Below are 13,834 nucleotides of genomic sequence, written 5' to 3'. Positions count from 1 at the left end.
AGACAGCTCATCAGAAAAGAAAAGACAGGTGTCTCATAAAACAGAGTTACAGACAGTTTATGTTGGCACTTTTGCATTCATTAATTAGCACCCAACATGAGAAAAAAAAGTTGACTAACCCTATAACCAGTAGAGAGCACATATCGTATACAGAAAGATTAAAAAAAAATGTCTTATCTTAATAATATTAGTATCATGGGAGGAGCTTTGACTAAACCTCCATGGGAACGTCCTGGTTAAACCTCATGCTCACTTTTCCATTGTTACTGCATTTCTTTCTCATGATCTTGCAATACTCGGACCATCACATCAGATTCCTCTCCCACTGCCTCCACATTCCTCGTACTCAGTGTCACCTTTTCTTCCTAGTTCCCACTCTCTCTTCTCTCCTTTCCTTGTGTTCCCATAAATCCCTTCCCGGTGCACTCCTCCACACAAGGCTTGTCCGTTCCAATTATGGCAGGGCCGTCCAGCCCCCCGGCTCACACACACTCTGCACACACAGCCCGCTCTCATTAAGCCTGTATCAATTAGGCATTAACCTCCTAAAACAAAGGGCCTCTTGACGAGCGGCCCATTGCAGGCCATGTGAGGTACTTCCTCTGCATCGCTCCACCCTGCTTCCCATCCTCAGAACGACACATTCATCCAACCTTTTTCCCACTGTTCTGCTCACAAAACAAATCTGGGCCCAAAGAAACAACAAAACAGACGAGAGTGGAGAAAGCATCGAATGTGTGGTTGCAGTTGTAATGTTGATTAGGTCAGGGTCCATAACTATTTCACATCAACCAGAATGCTTATGTTTTATATTGAACTGATGTCTGCCTTCACAGCTCAGCAATCAACTAGAAAATGCTCAAAAATTGTCTTTTTTTAATTAGACGCTGGATAACACTGCATTGTGAAATTAATATTCTTAATTGCCCAAACATACATTTGAATTTGCAAAACAGCCACTTGTTTTATTTCACATGCCAAAAAGGGATCACAAGGATAGAAAGTAGAGAAAAATGTAATTCTTTGTGAAGAGCCTGACATGAGGTCATCAACATTACTGTTTCTTGAAATAATTAGATTCTAAAATGTTTCAGTAGTTGAGATTCAATGATTTTTTGAAAAGTGCTGGATAAGAACCAGCTGTATGAGATCAAAACGTGAAATGTAAAAGTCCTGATACCGTCGAATGTGTTTAGTTCTCATGAATCAGGAAGAGGTTGATAAATTGGACATAACAGGACAAAGGACAATGTTTAAAATGTTGTAGACTGCGTTCTACTCGAGGATAAAATTAAACTTAACATGTAAGATATTAAAAGCATCACTTTAACAACCGTTTCATATAAACTTCATAGTAATATTTGATCTTAATGTGCTATAATCCACAATGACACAAAAGATGCACAGCTCAGATTTATGCAGCATTTTGAATGATAAAATGTGTTCATATAAAGAGAAAATCATTGCTGAATATATCAGTGTTTTAGATACAGTTTTTAAAAGGACTGGAGAAATACTGTTGGGGGGATGAAAAACTCAATAGTGTCAAACATGTGTAACACAATATTGTGACAGGTGTGTTAATCTTCCAACACTAGATTTTATGTCTATGAAAAAATGTGTGATTCATTGTCAGTGGGATGGAAACAGTAAGACATGACATGGCTTTCACATCTGGGACAAAACACCACGTGACTCACTGCTTCACAAATACAGATTCATCAGATGGTTTGGGCCTTTCAGTGTAGTGTCACAGTACTGATATTGAAAATTACCACAAAATACAAAAAAAATTACATATTGATATTGTGTCAATAATCCACATATGTTAATATCATGGCTGCAGATGTTAGGCCTACTACTCATTACAGTTGAATTCATTTGCCAAAAAAAAAGAGACAAAACACACAATAAACAAAGATGAATATGACAGATAGCATTATTTTTTCCTTTAAATTTTCTATGGCTATAATGATAACATTATTATCATCCATTCTTTTGGCCATGATTATAATAGTAGCGAAAATCTGATAAGGTAATAGCCCCACTTAGTTGTTTCCCTGATCTCAGTGCTGTTAACCTAGCAACTGTGCTGACAGTGCTGCTGTAATAACCCAAGATGATCTCACTAAAACCTACTTTTTAAAATTTTTTTAAAACATTATGAAAATTGTTTCTTTTTCAGTTTCACTTTTGTTTCATATTCAAATTATCATTTAGATGATTTCATTTTTGTCGTCGCAATTATTGGATCAAAAAAACTTGGCAGTCTGCTTCAGACACCAGCTGTGATGCACCAGACAAACTTGTCCCACAATGCATTTGTAGTGTTACAATTTCTACCCCTATTTATTTATTTTTTTGCTTTTTATTTACTCAGAGTACATTTCATACAGGTTTGCATTGGCCTCTGCAGACATATCACCTCTCTGTCTTTGTTGGCGGAGCAGCAAAGAACAACCTGGTTTTGATTTTCCCACAGATCTGCCGGTGAGAGGAGTGGTCCCCAGCACCCAGCGCTTTGGCACAGTGACTATGTTGGCACAGACCCAAGCTGAACACCCCCCACCCCTTTTCCCAGGGTCCTGGGAGTGTAATACATTACTAACAAAATCCCACTTCCCATTCCTCTCAAACTTTCACACCCCTGCTGCCCCCCTCCCATGCCTGGCATGCCCCCTGAAAGGGGATTGGGGTGACATGCCTATGACTCTTTCCATGTCCTCTACTTTTCCCAGCATTCCCCTGAGGACTTTTACTCAACATACAGCGTATTTTGACATAAACTTACCGACATGTTGGATCAATAACTGCCACGTTTAGAAGGACTTGTTATTCTAAAGATATGTCAGCTGATCCGCAGCTATGACAGGAAACCCAACTAGAAAGAAATAAGCAGAGTCTGTCACCATTAAAGGGATTTAAAGGGAATAGTTGTCTATTCAATGCAACACTGGGGTTATAAATATGAACCTTCATTCTGGAAAAAGCCTGGTTTGTTTGTGCCACAGTTCTCAGCACGGCGCTGAGGGAAAGTATTCACAGGCGTGTACGTGTCTGGGTAACATGTAATGACATTATTCTCACCAGGGTGACCCCTCATTGTCACCGCGCTTTCTTCTCCCGAGCTCGTGAAATTGACATAAGCTTTACAAACATTCCAGGCATTTTTTTCTCAAGGCCGGATTTCTTTGGGGGCCTTTCATAGAGAAACCACCAGTATGAGCAGCACCACCTAGTGATGGTGCAAAACCACCAGGGATTCACACATCATGTTTATAAATGCTCAAAAAAGCTTATTCAGTCAGATTTATGTGGATTGTCCCTTTAAACAGGAAACAAAGATGCTAATAATAATTGATTTGTGTAAGATATCACAAAAGTAAATGTTTACAATTTCATTTTCAGATAACACATGTATGATTTATAATTTAAATCTCTAAAATCTTAGTTATTCTGGATTATATGACTGGAGTTCAGATTTTAGTTTTCCAGGTTTTAACGGCGAGATGGATTAGCACTTTGGGAACGCCCTGCTTCCTGTGTCCCCTGCAGCCTGCGGAGATGTGTGATCTCTTCTTTATACCTGCAGACAGCGGGTTAGCTCAATATAACACTCCTCTGGAATTAAACATGATATGACTTAAACACTAAGTGATCCTGACCTGCCCAGGTGGTTGTCAATGTAGTCCTGCAGCTCCAACACCTGGGCCTCGGCAACTGTAGCTCTGGTGATGAGGACAGCGCGCTCCTTCTCAAAGTTCACCTGTTTGGAGAAAGAAAAGCTTCAAATCAGCTTCATCATCACATGAAGGAAGGCGAGGTCTTTCATTCTGAGAAGAAGCTGAACGTTTTTCTGTACCAGTGTGGAATCTGTGATTTCCTTCAGCTGTGTCCTCACCTCCAACCAGGAATCTTCACACATCTGCTCCAGTTGTGACGACCTAATAAAGTTTTGTCCACTTTTTTACAACACGGGCCACAACTGATGACATTTTGTCATTTGATAAATTACAAGAATGACACTCACTTCTGACAGTTTACGTTCTGAACAGTTATTTTGAGGGCAGACACCTGGAACAGAAAGTCAGAGTGAAGGTCTTGAATGACCATAAACACATAAAAGTACAAAAACCAACTAAAGGAATATCAGTGCTGTTACATGGTCTACAATCCACCGCTGCAACAATAGTCCTTTATGTTGCCGCAGCACAATGCTCACATAACAAGCGTTCTCCAGCTTTAAAATAAGGGAAGTATGGACACAAAGAAGAATCCCCCACAGACCACATGCAAGCATTCATCAGACAAAACAATAGCAGGTTGATTCACTTCAAAGCAGCCATGTTTCTTTCATATTACCTGCTCCAGGGCCGCCTGCAGCTGACCCTCCAGCCTGGCTTTATCCTGACGGAGGTGCTGCAGCTCGGTCTCGGTTTCATCTCTCAGCTCGGAGGACTCCAGGTTGAAGTGGGCCTCTGGAGGTCCAGGGTCAAGATCACTCTGTGGTTTGGCCAACATCTGCTCCCTCTGAACCCTGAAATCATTATAACACCATAAATCAGTCAGGATATATGTTCTTTATTTTTCTTATTGTCAACAAATCTAAAAAAGAAAAAAAGACCTTCTTGCAAGTGCTGTCTAGGTACCTGTTATCACTCACGCTAAGTGACTGTGATGTACAGCAGCAAAAAACTGAAGCTAAATTGCACCAGAAAATAGTCCACAACAAAACTGAGCTATTTAATCTTATTTGTATAGGGTTTTCAATATCTATGATTTCTTTTATAAAACGAAAAGTAAACATATTTAAAATAAATCATACATAAAGATTGTAGTCTTCAGCAGAAATAAATGAGTTTCACAAACATGGTAAGAAAGTCAGAAAGAATTGGAACATCTACATGTGTGGTTTGTCGCTTCATTGGATTTGTTGACAGTGACAAATATAGAAAAAAAATGGTGGCGTCAACTTTTAACCTAAATGTATCTGCTCTTCATGTTATGGACTAGTAAAATCATTTTTGTTACCCATAAACTATTGTTACATGACATTATATCATACACAATATCAAATATCATACATCACTATGATTTACTGTAATGTTCTTGCTTCAGTTTGGCTATACTCAGTTTGTTCAGCTCAATATTTGCATATGCATGTGTGTATATACATATGTGTTAACTTTTTAAACAGACAGGAATGCAACCTGTATGCAATGAGCAGAGCATGATGGGTCCTGGTGATCTTCTGCAGTCTCTTCTTGTAGGAGCGAGCAGCAGAAGCGAGCTGCTCCTCCCTCACCCTGTAGGACGAACGCACATCCTGCAGCATGCTTTCCACAAACGTCCTCATCTTAGTTCCCTCTGGTGGAGTTTTACCACCTCCACTTCCATCCATGTAACCCTGGATTGTAAAAGAGGCACAAATTAATGATACACCCAGAAATTGTCATATTTCACTTGTCATCATTTCACATCCCAGTGCTGTGTTCACTACTCACAGATATGTCCTGTATGTAGCACACCAGCCTTGTACGGTATTCCTCATTCAGCTCTTTGACTTGAAGCTGCAGCTTTGAGTTCTGCTCTTCGGCTTCCTTTACTTGGTTCTGAGAGCACATCAGGGCCTTGGATGGAAACGACATATTTTAATGTAAAACCTTTTGTACTATTTTTAACTGTTACAATTATTCAAACATTCATTCAGATGGTATCTTCAGTAACTTTAGCAACGTCCTGTAAACCAGTATCTGGGGCTGTTGATGCTCACCGCACTCAGCTCAGACAGTTTCTGCTGGCCATTATGGACAGCTCTCTTGTTCTCCTGCTGCTCTTTACCAAAAGCCACCCTGGTGACCAAACACAAGCTCAGCCACAAGAGAGTAGTGACCAAAATCCACAGACAGCCACATCACAAAGAGACCACATCAGACGCACACACAGTAAATAGAACCAGAGCAAAGAATCAAAGAGCAAACCACAGAGCAGATGCATGTGGGATGAACACTGGGACAGACATCCTGAGACGGGTTCGGCTGTTTGATGACTGGAAATGGAAAGATAATGATGTTTCATCTTAATTAGGGCTGTGCAGCCCGTAAACGACAAACATCCTCTGGCCCTCACACTTTCTCCTCCAGCTTCTTCTGCTGCTCCTCGTAACTGTTCTTCATTTTCTCCAGCATGTCTTTGATCTCATCCTGGTTTCCAAGAAGCTAGATGACAACACATGAATAACAGGGCACAGGGAGCGGCTACTGAAACTGTAGATGTATACTTTACTAACAGATGCAAAACATATGCGTTGGCCACAGTTCCCAAAAAATATTAATTACACTGTATTTGATGCAGAAATACTCACAGTTCTTTCCATAGTTTTTTGCTCCTTGTCCAGTGCTGCCAGATCCTCAGGCTGTTAACGCAATCATATAAAACAGAATCTTAATTCGGAAAATATTCAACTTTGAAGATAGAGTTTAATCCAAAACAAAAGCCCAATGAAAATGTTTTAGAGATTGATTTTTTTTTTTACTGCCCCCCAAAGGCATTACATAGTGTGCTAACATGGTTTTGTTTGCAAGTAAAACACAGGAAACTCTGAGGCAAATGTTTGACTTTTGCACCCTGAGGTAAATCATTTGGCGTTGGTTGCACAGTTTGGAGAAATGTGAGTAACATGTTCTGTTTACGTTGGAGCTGTGAGAGTCTCTGCAGACTGTCAGTGAATGATTCCCTGAAATGACCACCATTAAGACAAACATTAATAGTCTGTTTCACCTTGACTCTGTTGCTTGACGTGCGGCCGATCAGAGCCTTCACCCTGTCCAGCTCTCCGTGGAGGCCCTGGGTGGTGGTCCGGACGTCCTGCTGCTGCTCCTCCAGCTGCCTGCGGAGAGCGTCCTGGGCCTGGGCCAGCGCCAGCAGCTCAGCACTCAGCTCCTCGCTCTGGGCCAGCTCTTTGTCGTGGGCCGCAGCCAGCACCAGGTACTTCTCCTTCAGAGTGGCATGCTCTTCTGTCAGGTCTTGACCACTCCTCTCTCCCACTTTTAGACGAGCCTCAGCTGCCTGGAGCTCCCTCCAGAGCTTGTCTCGCTCCATCTCAAGTTCTGTTATCACAGCGTCTTGGTTCAGTATCTAAACATGGGAAGGAACAAGCAGCACAGACAAGCTCAGTGATTTGGGATCACAAAAAAGTATGGCAAGGATCTAGAAGAGTTGACCTGCAAAAACTCAGTTTCAGCCTGGGAAAACATTTCCCTCTCATTTTTTTTCCATGTGTCTAAAATCCCACCATAAAAGATAAATCAAACGTGTATAGCTAAGTACATGGAGCCTGATGGGAAATGTATCTTTTGATGAAAAATTACAAAATTAAAATCACTGAGCAGCATTTCCTCACAAGAATTTGTTATTACATCCCTTTCAGCTTATGTCACCTTGTTTTTCAGCTCAAACGTCTCCTCTTCAAAGAGCTCTCTCATCTTGTTGGTCTGAATTTTTTCCTCCACAAACTCTTTTGATATCTGAAAGGTGAGAAAGAGGAAATCCATCTGCTGCTATAAACTGACCCAACCTTTACTTATTGCCTATCAAAGGTTGTTTTACTCTACCTTTAGTTTTTCCTCTTCACTCTGGACCAGTCTGAGGGACAGGTCAGTGTTGGAGCTGGCCAGGTGGCCCAGTCTGCTCTCCAGGTAGCCCACTTTGGTGAGAAAGCGTTCATTTTTGTCTCTCAGTTGAAGCTGATGAAGGTGAGGGGACAAAGGCACTTTTAACCTTCAGTAATGCTTTATTTCAAGTTCAGTTAAAAAACATATTTAAAAATAGTATACAAATCAGAAAGGGCTTATAAATGCACTATAGTGTAGCTGGCAAGATGTTTCAAAGTGTTTTTTTGTCCCTCCACTTCTGGAAGGCCTAAAGAAAGAGTTACTAACAAATAGACTGATTAACTGATATCTGCTTACTAACTAATGCTAACCATCTATGAAATGCAAATACTGTATCACACACACACACACACACACAGGTTTTTCATTTCCAATTACCTGATCAACTAAATACCAGACCGAAATAAGACCTAAATATAATTTTGAGAAGTGAAAGTGAGGGTAACACAACTGCACATCAACAAGACCATGAAGTTTGCTTACATTTTCCTCTGTCAGAGCTCGAAGTCTCTCCTGGAGTTCTTCTGAAGTTGACTGGTCCTGCGTGTCCATCTGTATTCAGTGGCTGCTTAAATTATGGCACTCACTGTATCTATCCACAACAATATGTTGCCATGGATCCAAAACACAAACAAAACTGGTCTGTTCGCTGATTTTCTTTTCTCCCGTCATAACCAACACCCAATAACAGCAGCTCAAATGCTGCTGTAAACTGCACTGAGGCTCATTGTGACTTTCACCACTAATATCAAACTAATCTTGTTAAGGAATCATGTCAGCAGTTGGCTTAGTTCACGTTACCCTGCACCCAAACCCCAAACTGTATCTAAGAAAGACTGCATAGACCTCTAACTACAATGTTGGCATTTTCTCATGTATCATTTCAGCCTGTCTGAGAATTCAACAGCAGCTCCAGACATTTCTCTGTAAAAATGTACTAGACTCTGTTTGGTGAATTACATTGACAATAGCGCCCTCTTGTGATAAGAGTTAAAACAACTGCTGACTTCTGGCAGTGGGGAAAATTAATATTTGACCCCCTGCTGATTTTTACTCAATCAAATGTAAACTAATTTATATCATTTATATGATGATATTATTTCTGGATGTTTTGTCGATATTCAGTTTCTCTCTGTTAAAATAAACTTAGCATAAAAACTATAGACTAGATTTCTCAATTAGCAGGGGATCAAATGGCATGAGGACAGATGTGGACATTGTCCCTTCAGTGGTAGCACTGACTTCATGTCATGGTCAAATGACAATGACACAGGAGTCAGTTAATTCAACCGAGTGATAGCCTTACATGTTTGGAGAGCTACACAATATGACATGTATGGTCTACGAGTTAATAACAGGCCGGTACTGACTGGAGATTAAAACGTCATACAATGCTATTTCATTTCAATATTTTATTGTAGGAACTTAACAATGTATAGAAACAGTTTGAATGTATTAATTCATGATATCATGTGCTGGGTATAAATTGGATAAAAGTTATCAAAAATAGCAAATTCTTTTCAGAGATATGTCTTTTGACATTGTGAGGATATTTACAATAAACAGTAACTGAATAGAAAAAAATAAATCATACCAAACACCTGCATTAGAGTTTAAATCTACATAAATTGGCCACGGAGGTTAAAATGTTTTTTTTTTTAAATTACAGAATCCTCGCAGGCCTTTATATGGAAGTGTGGAAGCCTCAAATCCTGTAGCTTTGCTTCCCCTTTCTGTCTTCACAGTGTCTCCTCAGTGATTGCCCTGTGTGATAAAGAAGTGCCTTCTGTTTATATGTAAGAGCCAATTGTAACTCATTCTGACAAAATTATGTCAGTCGTTGGTAGCTTACACATCCTATGTTGCTGTGTTGTTCAGGACCAACTGTGCCATCATTTGCAGTCTGAGAACGTTTGGACTAGAAAGTGAATATATATTTAAAATACTTTTTTGTAAAACATTTATTAGCAAGATTTTTTTTTTTAATTGTCAGTAACTAGTACACTCCGTTAACCCAATTGTAAGTCCTCCTCCACTTCATCGTCCTCCTTCAAATTGAGCTTGTGGTCACCACGATCCATAGGAACACCCATCTCTTTCTGCAGGGCCTCTAGACTGGCCGGGCTAATGTAGTACCTAATGTTCTGTGACGGCAGCAGCTTCTGGAGCTCCTCCAGCTTACGATAGGCCTGGACAAGAAGGATGGAAGGACACAGAGACCTGAGTTTCCAGGAACTTAGAAGACGTTGGAGCCATTCACTGTCTTTGACCGGACAGATATAAGTTTATTTAAAAGAAAAGATAGTTACCACTTGGAAGTTGCCTTGCTGACAGTGATGTTCCACTAAGAAACCGAATGCATCTCCAATCCTGACAGCAGGGTCCAGCTCTGGCTCCTGAAGCAGAGTTTCACACAACTGCACCGCCTCACCAGCATCTTCTGCATACAACCTGCACACAGAGGACAAAATCAAAGCTCAAGTGAAAACAACACTGTTTGCTCCAAAAGAAAACAAAAATACAGAAGATAACAATATGAGTTGTACTCTTGCCTTCGTGCGTGGACAAATTTCTTGATTAGGGTGATTTTATGGTGCAGGTCGGCCACTCTTGCTTCCTGCTGTCCAGTTGAGTCCTTTACTTTAGAAAGACACTTGGCAGCCTCGGTCAGTGCATCTAGTGCCTTCTCATAGTTTTGGTAATCATCAATCTCCACCTTAGGAAAGGTAACAACCAAAAAAATGGATTAGTTAATTAATATTTCTGCCTTACATTTTTTTAAGGTTTTCACAAACTTAAGAACTCTCACTAACCGAATTCTTATAAAAAACTCTTAACACTTTTTTTTAATATAAGATTGAAGATCATGCAACAGAAATAATACTATATACTGTGAATAGATGAGAATTTTATTTTCAGACCAGGGCCATCAAATAAGCAGATGTCTCCCAAAATATCTGTAAACCTGTAAATGAAGAGAAGAGTGCTTGGTGTGTTTGTTATACCTGAGCACAGGCTTCATAGAAGCCAGCGAGCAGGTCTGGAGCTCGGCCTTTAGTGTAGAAACCAATGATGGTCTTCAAGATCTCTGGATTTTTTCTCCAGTCCAGTGACTGCAGGTAGTTGGCAGCCATGATGAAAAGCTCCTTCTGACGGCAAACATTGGCAAAGAAGACTATTTTCTCTGTGTCGCCCGACTTCAGGAGGGCCCTCATAGCCTATTTTAAAAAAAGATACGACGAAACCTTTAAGACTAAACATGTTTCAAATAATATGCATGTATTTGTGTCTTAAAGTGTTGCAGATGTTGCTGTTGGTGTATGACAGATCAGGTGGAGTAACACTACAGCATCACCTTGAGCTTGTTGCCCGCCTGTGTATATTTCTTGGTGGCCAGGTGGTAGTTGCCCTGACGCATGCAGCAGTCGGCGATCTTCTCCAGCACCTCCTTGCGGGCCTCCTCAGACATGTCTCTTGAATCAGTTACAGTCATTCTCTCAGCCAGCTCCTCTGTGATGGTCAAGTTCTGAGTCAAACACAGCTCCAGGGCTTGGTGGTACTGGACACACACACATGCACAAGTATGAGGACACACACACACACACAAACACAAGTACTCACGGATGAACTGGTATTTCCATTTATAGCCAACATTGTGGGGCAAACAGGTACCTTCTTGGCTGCTACCAGTAACTCCACAGCCTTCTCAAACTGGGAGTGTGTGATGAAGAAGTCGGAGCAGCGGGCCAGGAGGGCGGGGTCCGAGTTCTCATCCAGATCGTCAGCGATCAGCTGAAGTGCAGCGAACTGTTGGGTGGCAAAGGCCAACTCAAGAGCTTTGGAGACATAACCAGCCTGTAAATAATACAAAAACAGTTTCACCCATCAGCACTTCTCAGTTTAAATACATGGCGCAACATTGCCCCCTTGTGGAATATTTTAGAATGCACCGATCCAAGCGCGATCTCGGTCATTTAGAAAAAACAGACGCTTGTTGATGAACCTTGTGGTAGAGTGCGACAGCTCGGTCCATGTGGGTGCCTTTCTCCTCGTAGTAACAGGCCGCTTCCATCATGTCCTCTGGGTTACTGAGCAGAGCCAAGTTCATCAGCTGGTCGTCCAGACCATTCTCCTGTTTACAGACAATACAAGTCAAGAAGCAACTAAGAGAGACAGACTGAAACACACTAATAAGATGAGAGAATCAGAGTAAAGTGGGAAATATCACTTCTATGCGTCCAGTAAAAATCTGCTCTGGTGTTTATGAGTTGCACAGTGGAGAACTTTACCTTACAAAGTCGTATAGCATTGTTGTAGGCCTGGGCTCGTGTGTAGAAGTGGACAGCCTGTTTGATATCATCATGACCCTCATAGTGTCTGGCCAAGTGGTACGATGCTGCTCTGTCACCTGTGTCATTGGCTATTTCAGATGCCTGGTGTAGAAACAAGTCACATTTGTGAGTCAGGATGACTATCCTTCAAATTAAACTCAGAACAAAAGACTTCAAATTAGTATACTAACACTATAGCAAAACACTCAGACAGATGTAATTTCAAAACTTTCTCACGCAATAACAAATATTGATTGTTTAAAATGTTTCTATAAAGTTTTATAATTACTAAATGACTGATAATCCCAATGGAGTCACCTTCTGGATGTTTCCCATGTAGCAGTGGACTCGAACCAGGGAGAGGTAGTCCTGAGCACATTCATAAAAACGCAGTGCTGTATCCATGTCTGACTGGCTCTCCAGGTACTGGGCCCACCACTTGTAGATGTTCCTGGATTGATTGATTGAGTTTGGATGTAATTTTGTGCACGTATGTAGCATGAGAATCATGTGATTCTTATCAGAGAAGGTTTGCACTTTGAAGAAAAGGTCTAGACTTACTTGTCCTTCATTTTGTTAACATAGATCTCTAGAGACGCTGTGTCGTCCTGGAGCATTCTGGGAACCTCGGCTCTGTGTGTGTCTGATTTTTCATAACTGCAACAAAAAAAAAACCACTGGAAATCACACTTTTTTTTCCAGGGAAAATTTACACAGAACAGCACAGATATAAAACATAAAATGCTAATCTACTGTATCGTCAACACAGAACCAAGATAGATTGTGTCTCACTATGCGAGGGCCAGGGTCTTGTCGCCCATGGACTCCAGGTATTTGGCATAGCTGTAGTAGGTGGTGCGCAGATGGATGCGATCATGGGTTTCAGCTGTTTCCAGAGCTTGCCACCATTGGCCAGAAGCCTGGTAGAAATTGTTCAGCAGGTCATAGCGTTGACAGCTCTTATACAACTTCTCTGCATCTTCCTGTTAGAAGACAGGAAAAGATGATGGAAAGATAAATGCGTTAGATTTGGAAAGTCCCGAGGTCTTTGTGCGGTGAAATGCTTAGACCTAAAAAAGAGGACGTTATTTGTAGCCAAAGGATGTGGCGTTAATTTGTACTCACACTATCTATGGTAAGGTGAGAAAAAATATTCCCCAGCTTGATTTTATTTGCTGAAGTGAGGGGATGACCTTATTTTTTTTGAAGGACACAAAAACCAAGGAACAGACATTTCCATTACTGGGGCAGGGAAAATGAGCGTTGGTTGTGAATGTCCCATCCGTCATTCACACTCTGTTCCTTATATATCCTACCAGCATGCCGAGCTGAATGGCCAACATCGCCACTTGGGCCTCTGGTTCAGGCTGAGCCTCCGCCTCCTTCAGTGCTTTAGCTGCCCTGGCATTTCCCATATTCCCAAGGCACACACGTGCAACATCCAGCCGGCAGGTTTTCACACACATCCGTGCCATGTTTTCCCATACTGTTTTACTGCAGAGAAAAAAAGAGAAACGTTGGTTTGCATGGGTCATTGTACTCATGTACTGTGTACATTTCAGGAATTTCTTATTGGAGAAAAAAAAAAAGAATCATGTTGGCAGATGTTAAAATAGTTTTCTATTCACATTAACATACAGTTTAGTTTTTGTTTATAGTTTATTTCTTAGACCCAATTTTTTAAGTACTCTTAAGAACATGAAAAGGTGAATACCCTCTAGTCATGTATTGTTATTTTAACATTTATCATGACCATAACAAAAAATCCACCACACTGACACAAGCACAATCAAGCAAGAATATGTGTTGGACTCTTAACTCAAAACAAGA

General features: G+C 40.9%; 2 protein-coding genes across 3 annotated transcripts in view; both read right to left on the bottom strand.

The window, feature by feature from the left end:
* Window positions 1-8,247, bottom strand: part of ccdc78 (coiled-coil domain containing 78) — a 38,062-nt gene extending 29,815 nt beyond the window's left edge. The window contains exons 1-14 of one of the 2 annotated variants that reach the window (XM_085760995.1): window positions 8,157-8,247; window positions 7,614-7,745; window positions 7,440-7,526; window positions 6,781-7,137; window positions 6,365-6,415; window positions 6,130-6,218; window positions 5,774-5,852; window positions 5,505-5,630; window positions 5,211-5,407; window positions 4,363-4,537; window positions 4,031-4,074; window positions 3,863-3,944; window positions 3,666-3,766; window positions 3,462-3,586 (exon numbers count right to left, since the gene is read on the bottom strand). In XM_085760995.1, coding sequence (XP_085617121.1) covers window positions 3,499-3,586; window positions 3,666-3,766; window positions 3,863-3,944; window positions 4,031-4,074; window positions 4,363-4,537; window positions 5,211-5,407; window positions 5,505-5,630; window positions 5,774-5,852; window positions 6,130-6,218; window positions 6,365-6,415; window positions 6,781-7,137; window positions 7,440-7,526; window positions 7,614-7,745; window positions 8,157-8,225 — 1,677 coding nt within the window. In that variant the 5' untranslated portion in view covers window positions 8,226-8,247 and the 3' untranslated portion in view covers window positions 3,462-3,498. Of the gene's footprint in view, window positions 1-3,461; window positions 3,587-3,665; window positions 3,767-3,862; window positions 3,945-4,030; window positions 4,075-4,362; window positions 4,538-5,210; window positions 5,408-5,504; window positions 5,631-5,773; window positions 5,853-6,129; window positions 6,219-6,364; window positions 6,416-6,780; window positions 7,138-7,439; window positions 7,527-7,613; window positions 7,746-8,156 lie in introns of those variants that run through there. The other variant, XM_085760996.1, reaches the window with a different exon arrangement.
* Window positions 8,248-9,083: 836 nt separating this feature from the next.
* ift140 (intraflagellar transport 140 homolog (Chlamydomonas)) overlaps window positions 9,084-13,834 on the bottom strand; it is a 31,100-nt gene continuing 26,349 nt past the window's right edge. Inside the window, exons 19-30 of the mRNA XM_085761097.1 lie at window positions 13,321-13,498; window positions 12,797-12,987; window positions 12,566-12,661; window positions 12,323-12,455; window positions 11,963-12,106; window positions 11,677-11,805; window positions 11,346-11,528; window positions 11,029-11,232; window positions 10,679-10,891; window positions 10,226-10,389; window positions 9,983-10,124; window positions 9,084-9,862 (exon numbers count right to left, since the gene is read on the bottom strand). Coding sequence (XP_085617223.1) covers window positions 9,683-9,862; window positions 9,983-10,124; window positions 10,226-10,389; window positions 10,679-10,891; window positions 11,029-11,232; window positions 11,346-11,528; window positions 11,677-11,805; window positions 11,963-12,106; window positions 12,323-12,455; window positions 12,566-12,661; window positions 12,797-12,987; window positions 13,321-13,498 — 1,957 coding nt within the window. The 3' untranslated portion in view covers window positions 9,084-9,682. The remainder of the gene's footprint in view (window positions 9,863-9,982; window positions 10,125-10,225; window positions 10,390-10,678; window positions 10,892-11,028; window positions 11,233-11,345; window positions 11,529-11,676; window positions 11,806-11,962; window positions 12,107-12,322; window positions 12,456-12,565; window positions 12,662-12,796; window positions 12,988-13,320; window positions 13,499-13,834) is intronic.

Source organism: Trachurus japonicus, chromosome 19 (assembly GCF_045865225.1).
Source record: "Trachurus japonicus isolate A0001 chromosome 19, Traja_1.0".
Taxonomy (NCBI): domain Eukaryota; kingdom Metazoa; phylum Chordata; class Actinopteri; order Carangiformes; family Carangidae; genus Trachurus; species Trachurus japonicus.
This window is presented reverse-complemented; position numbering and strand designations above follow the sequence as displayed.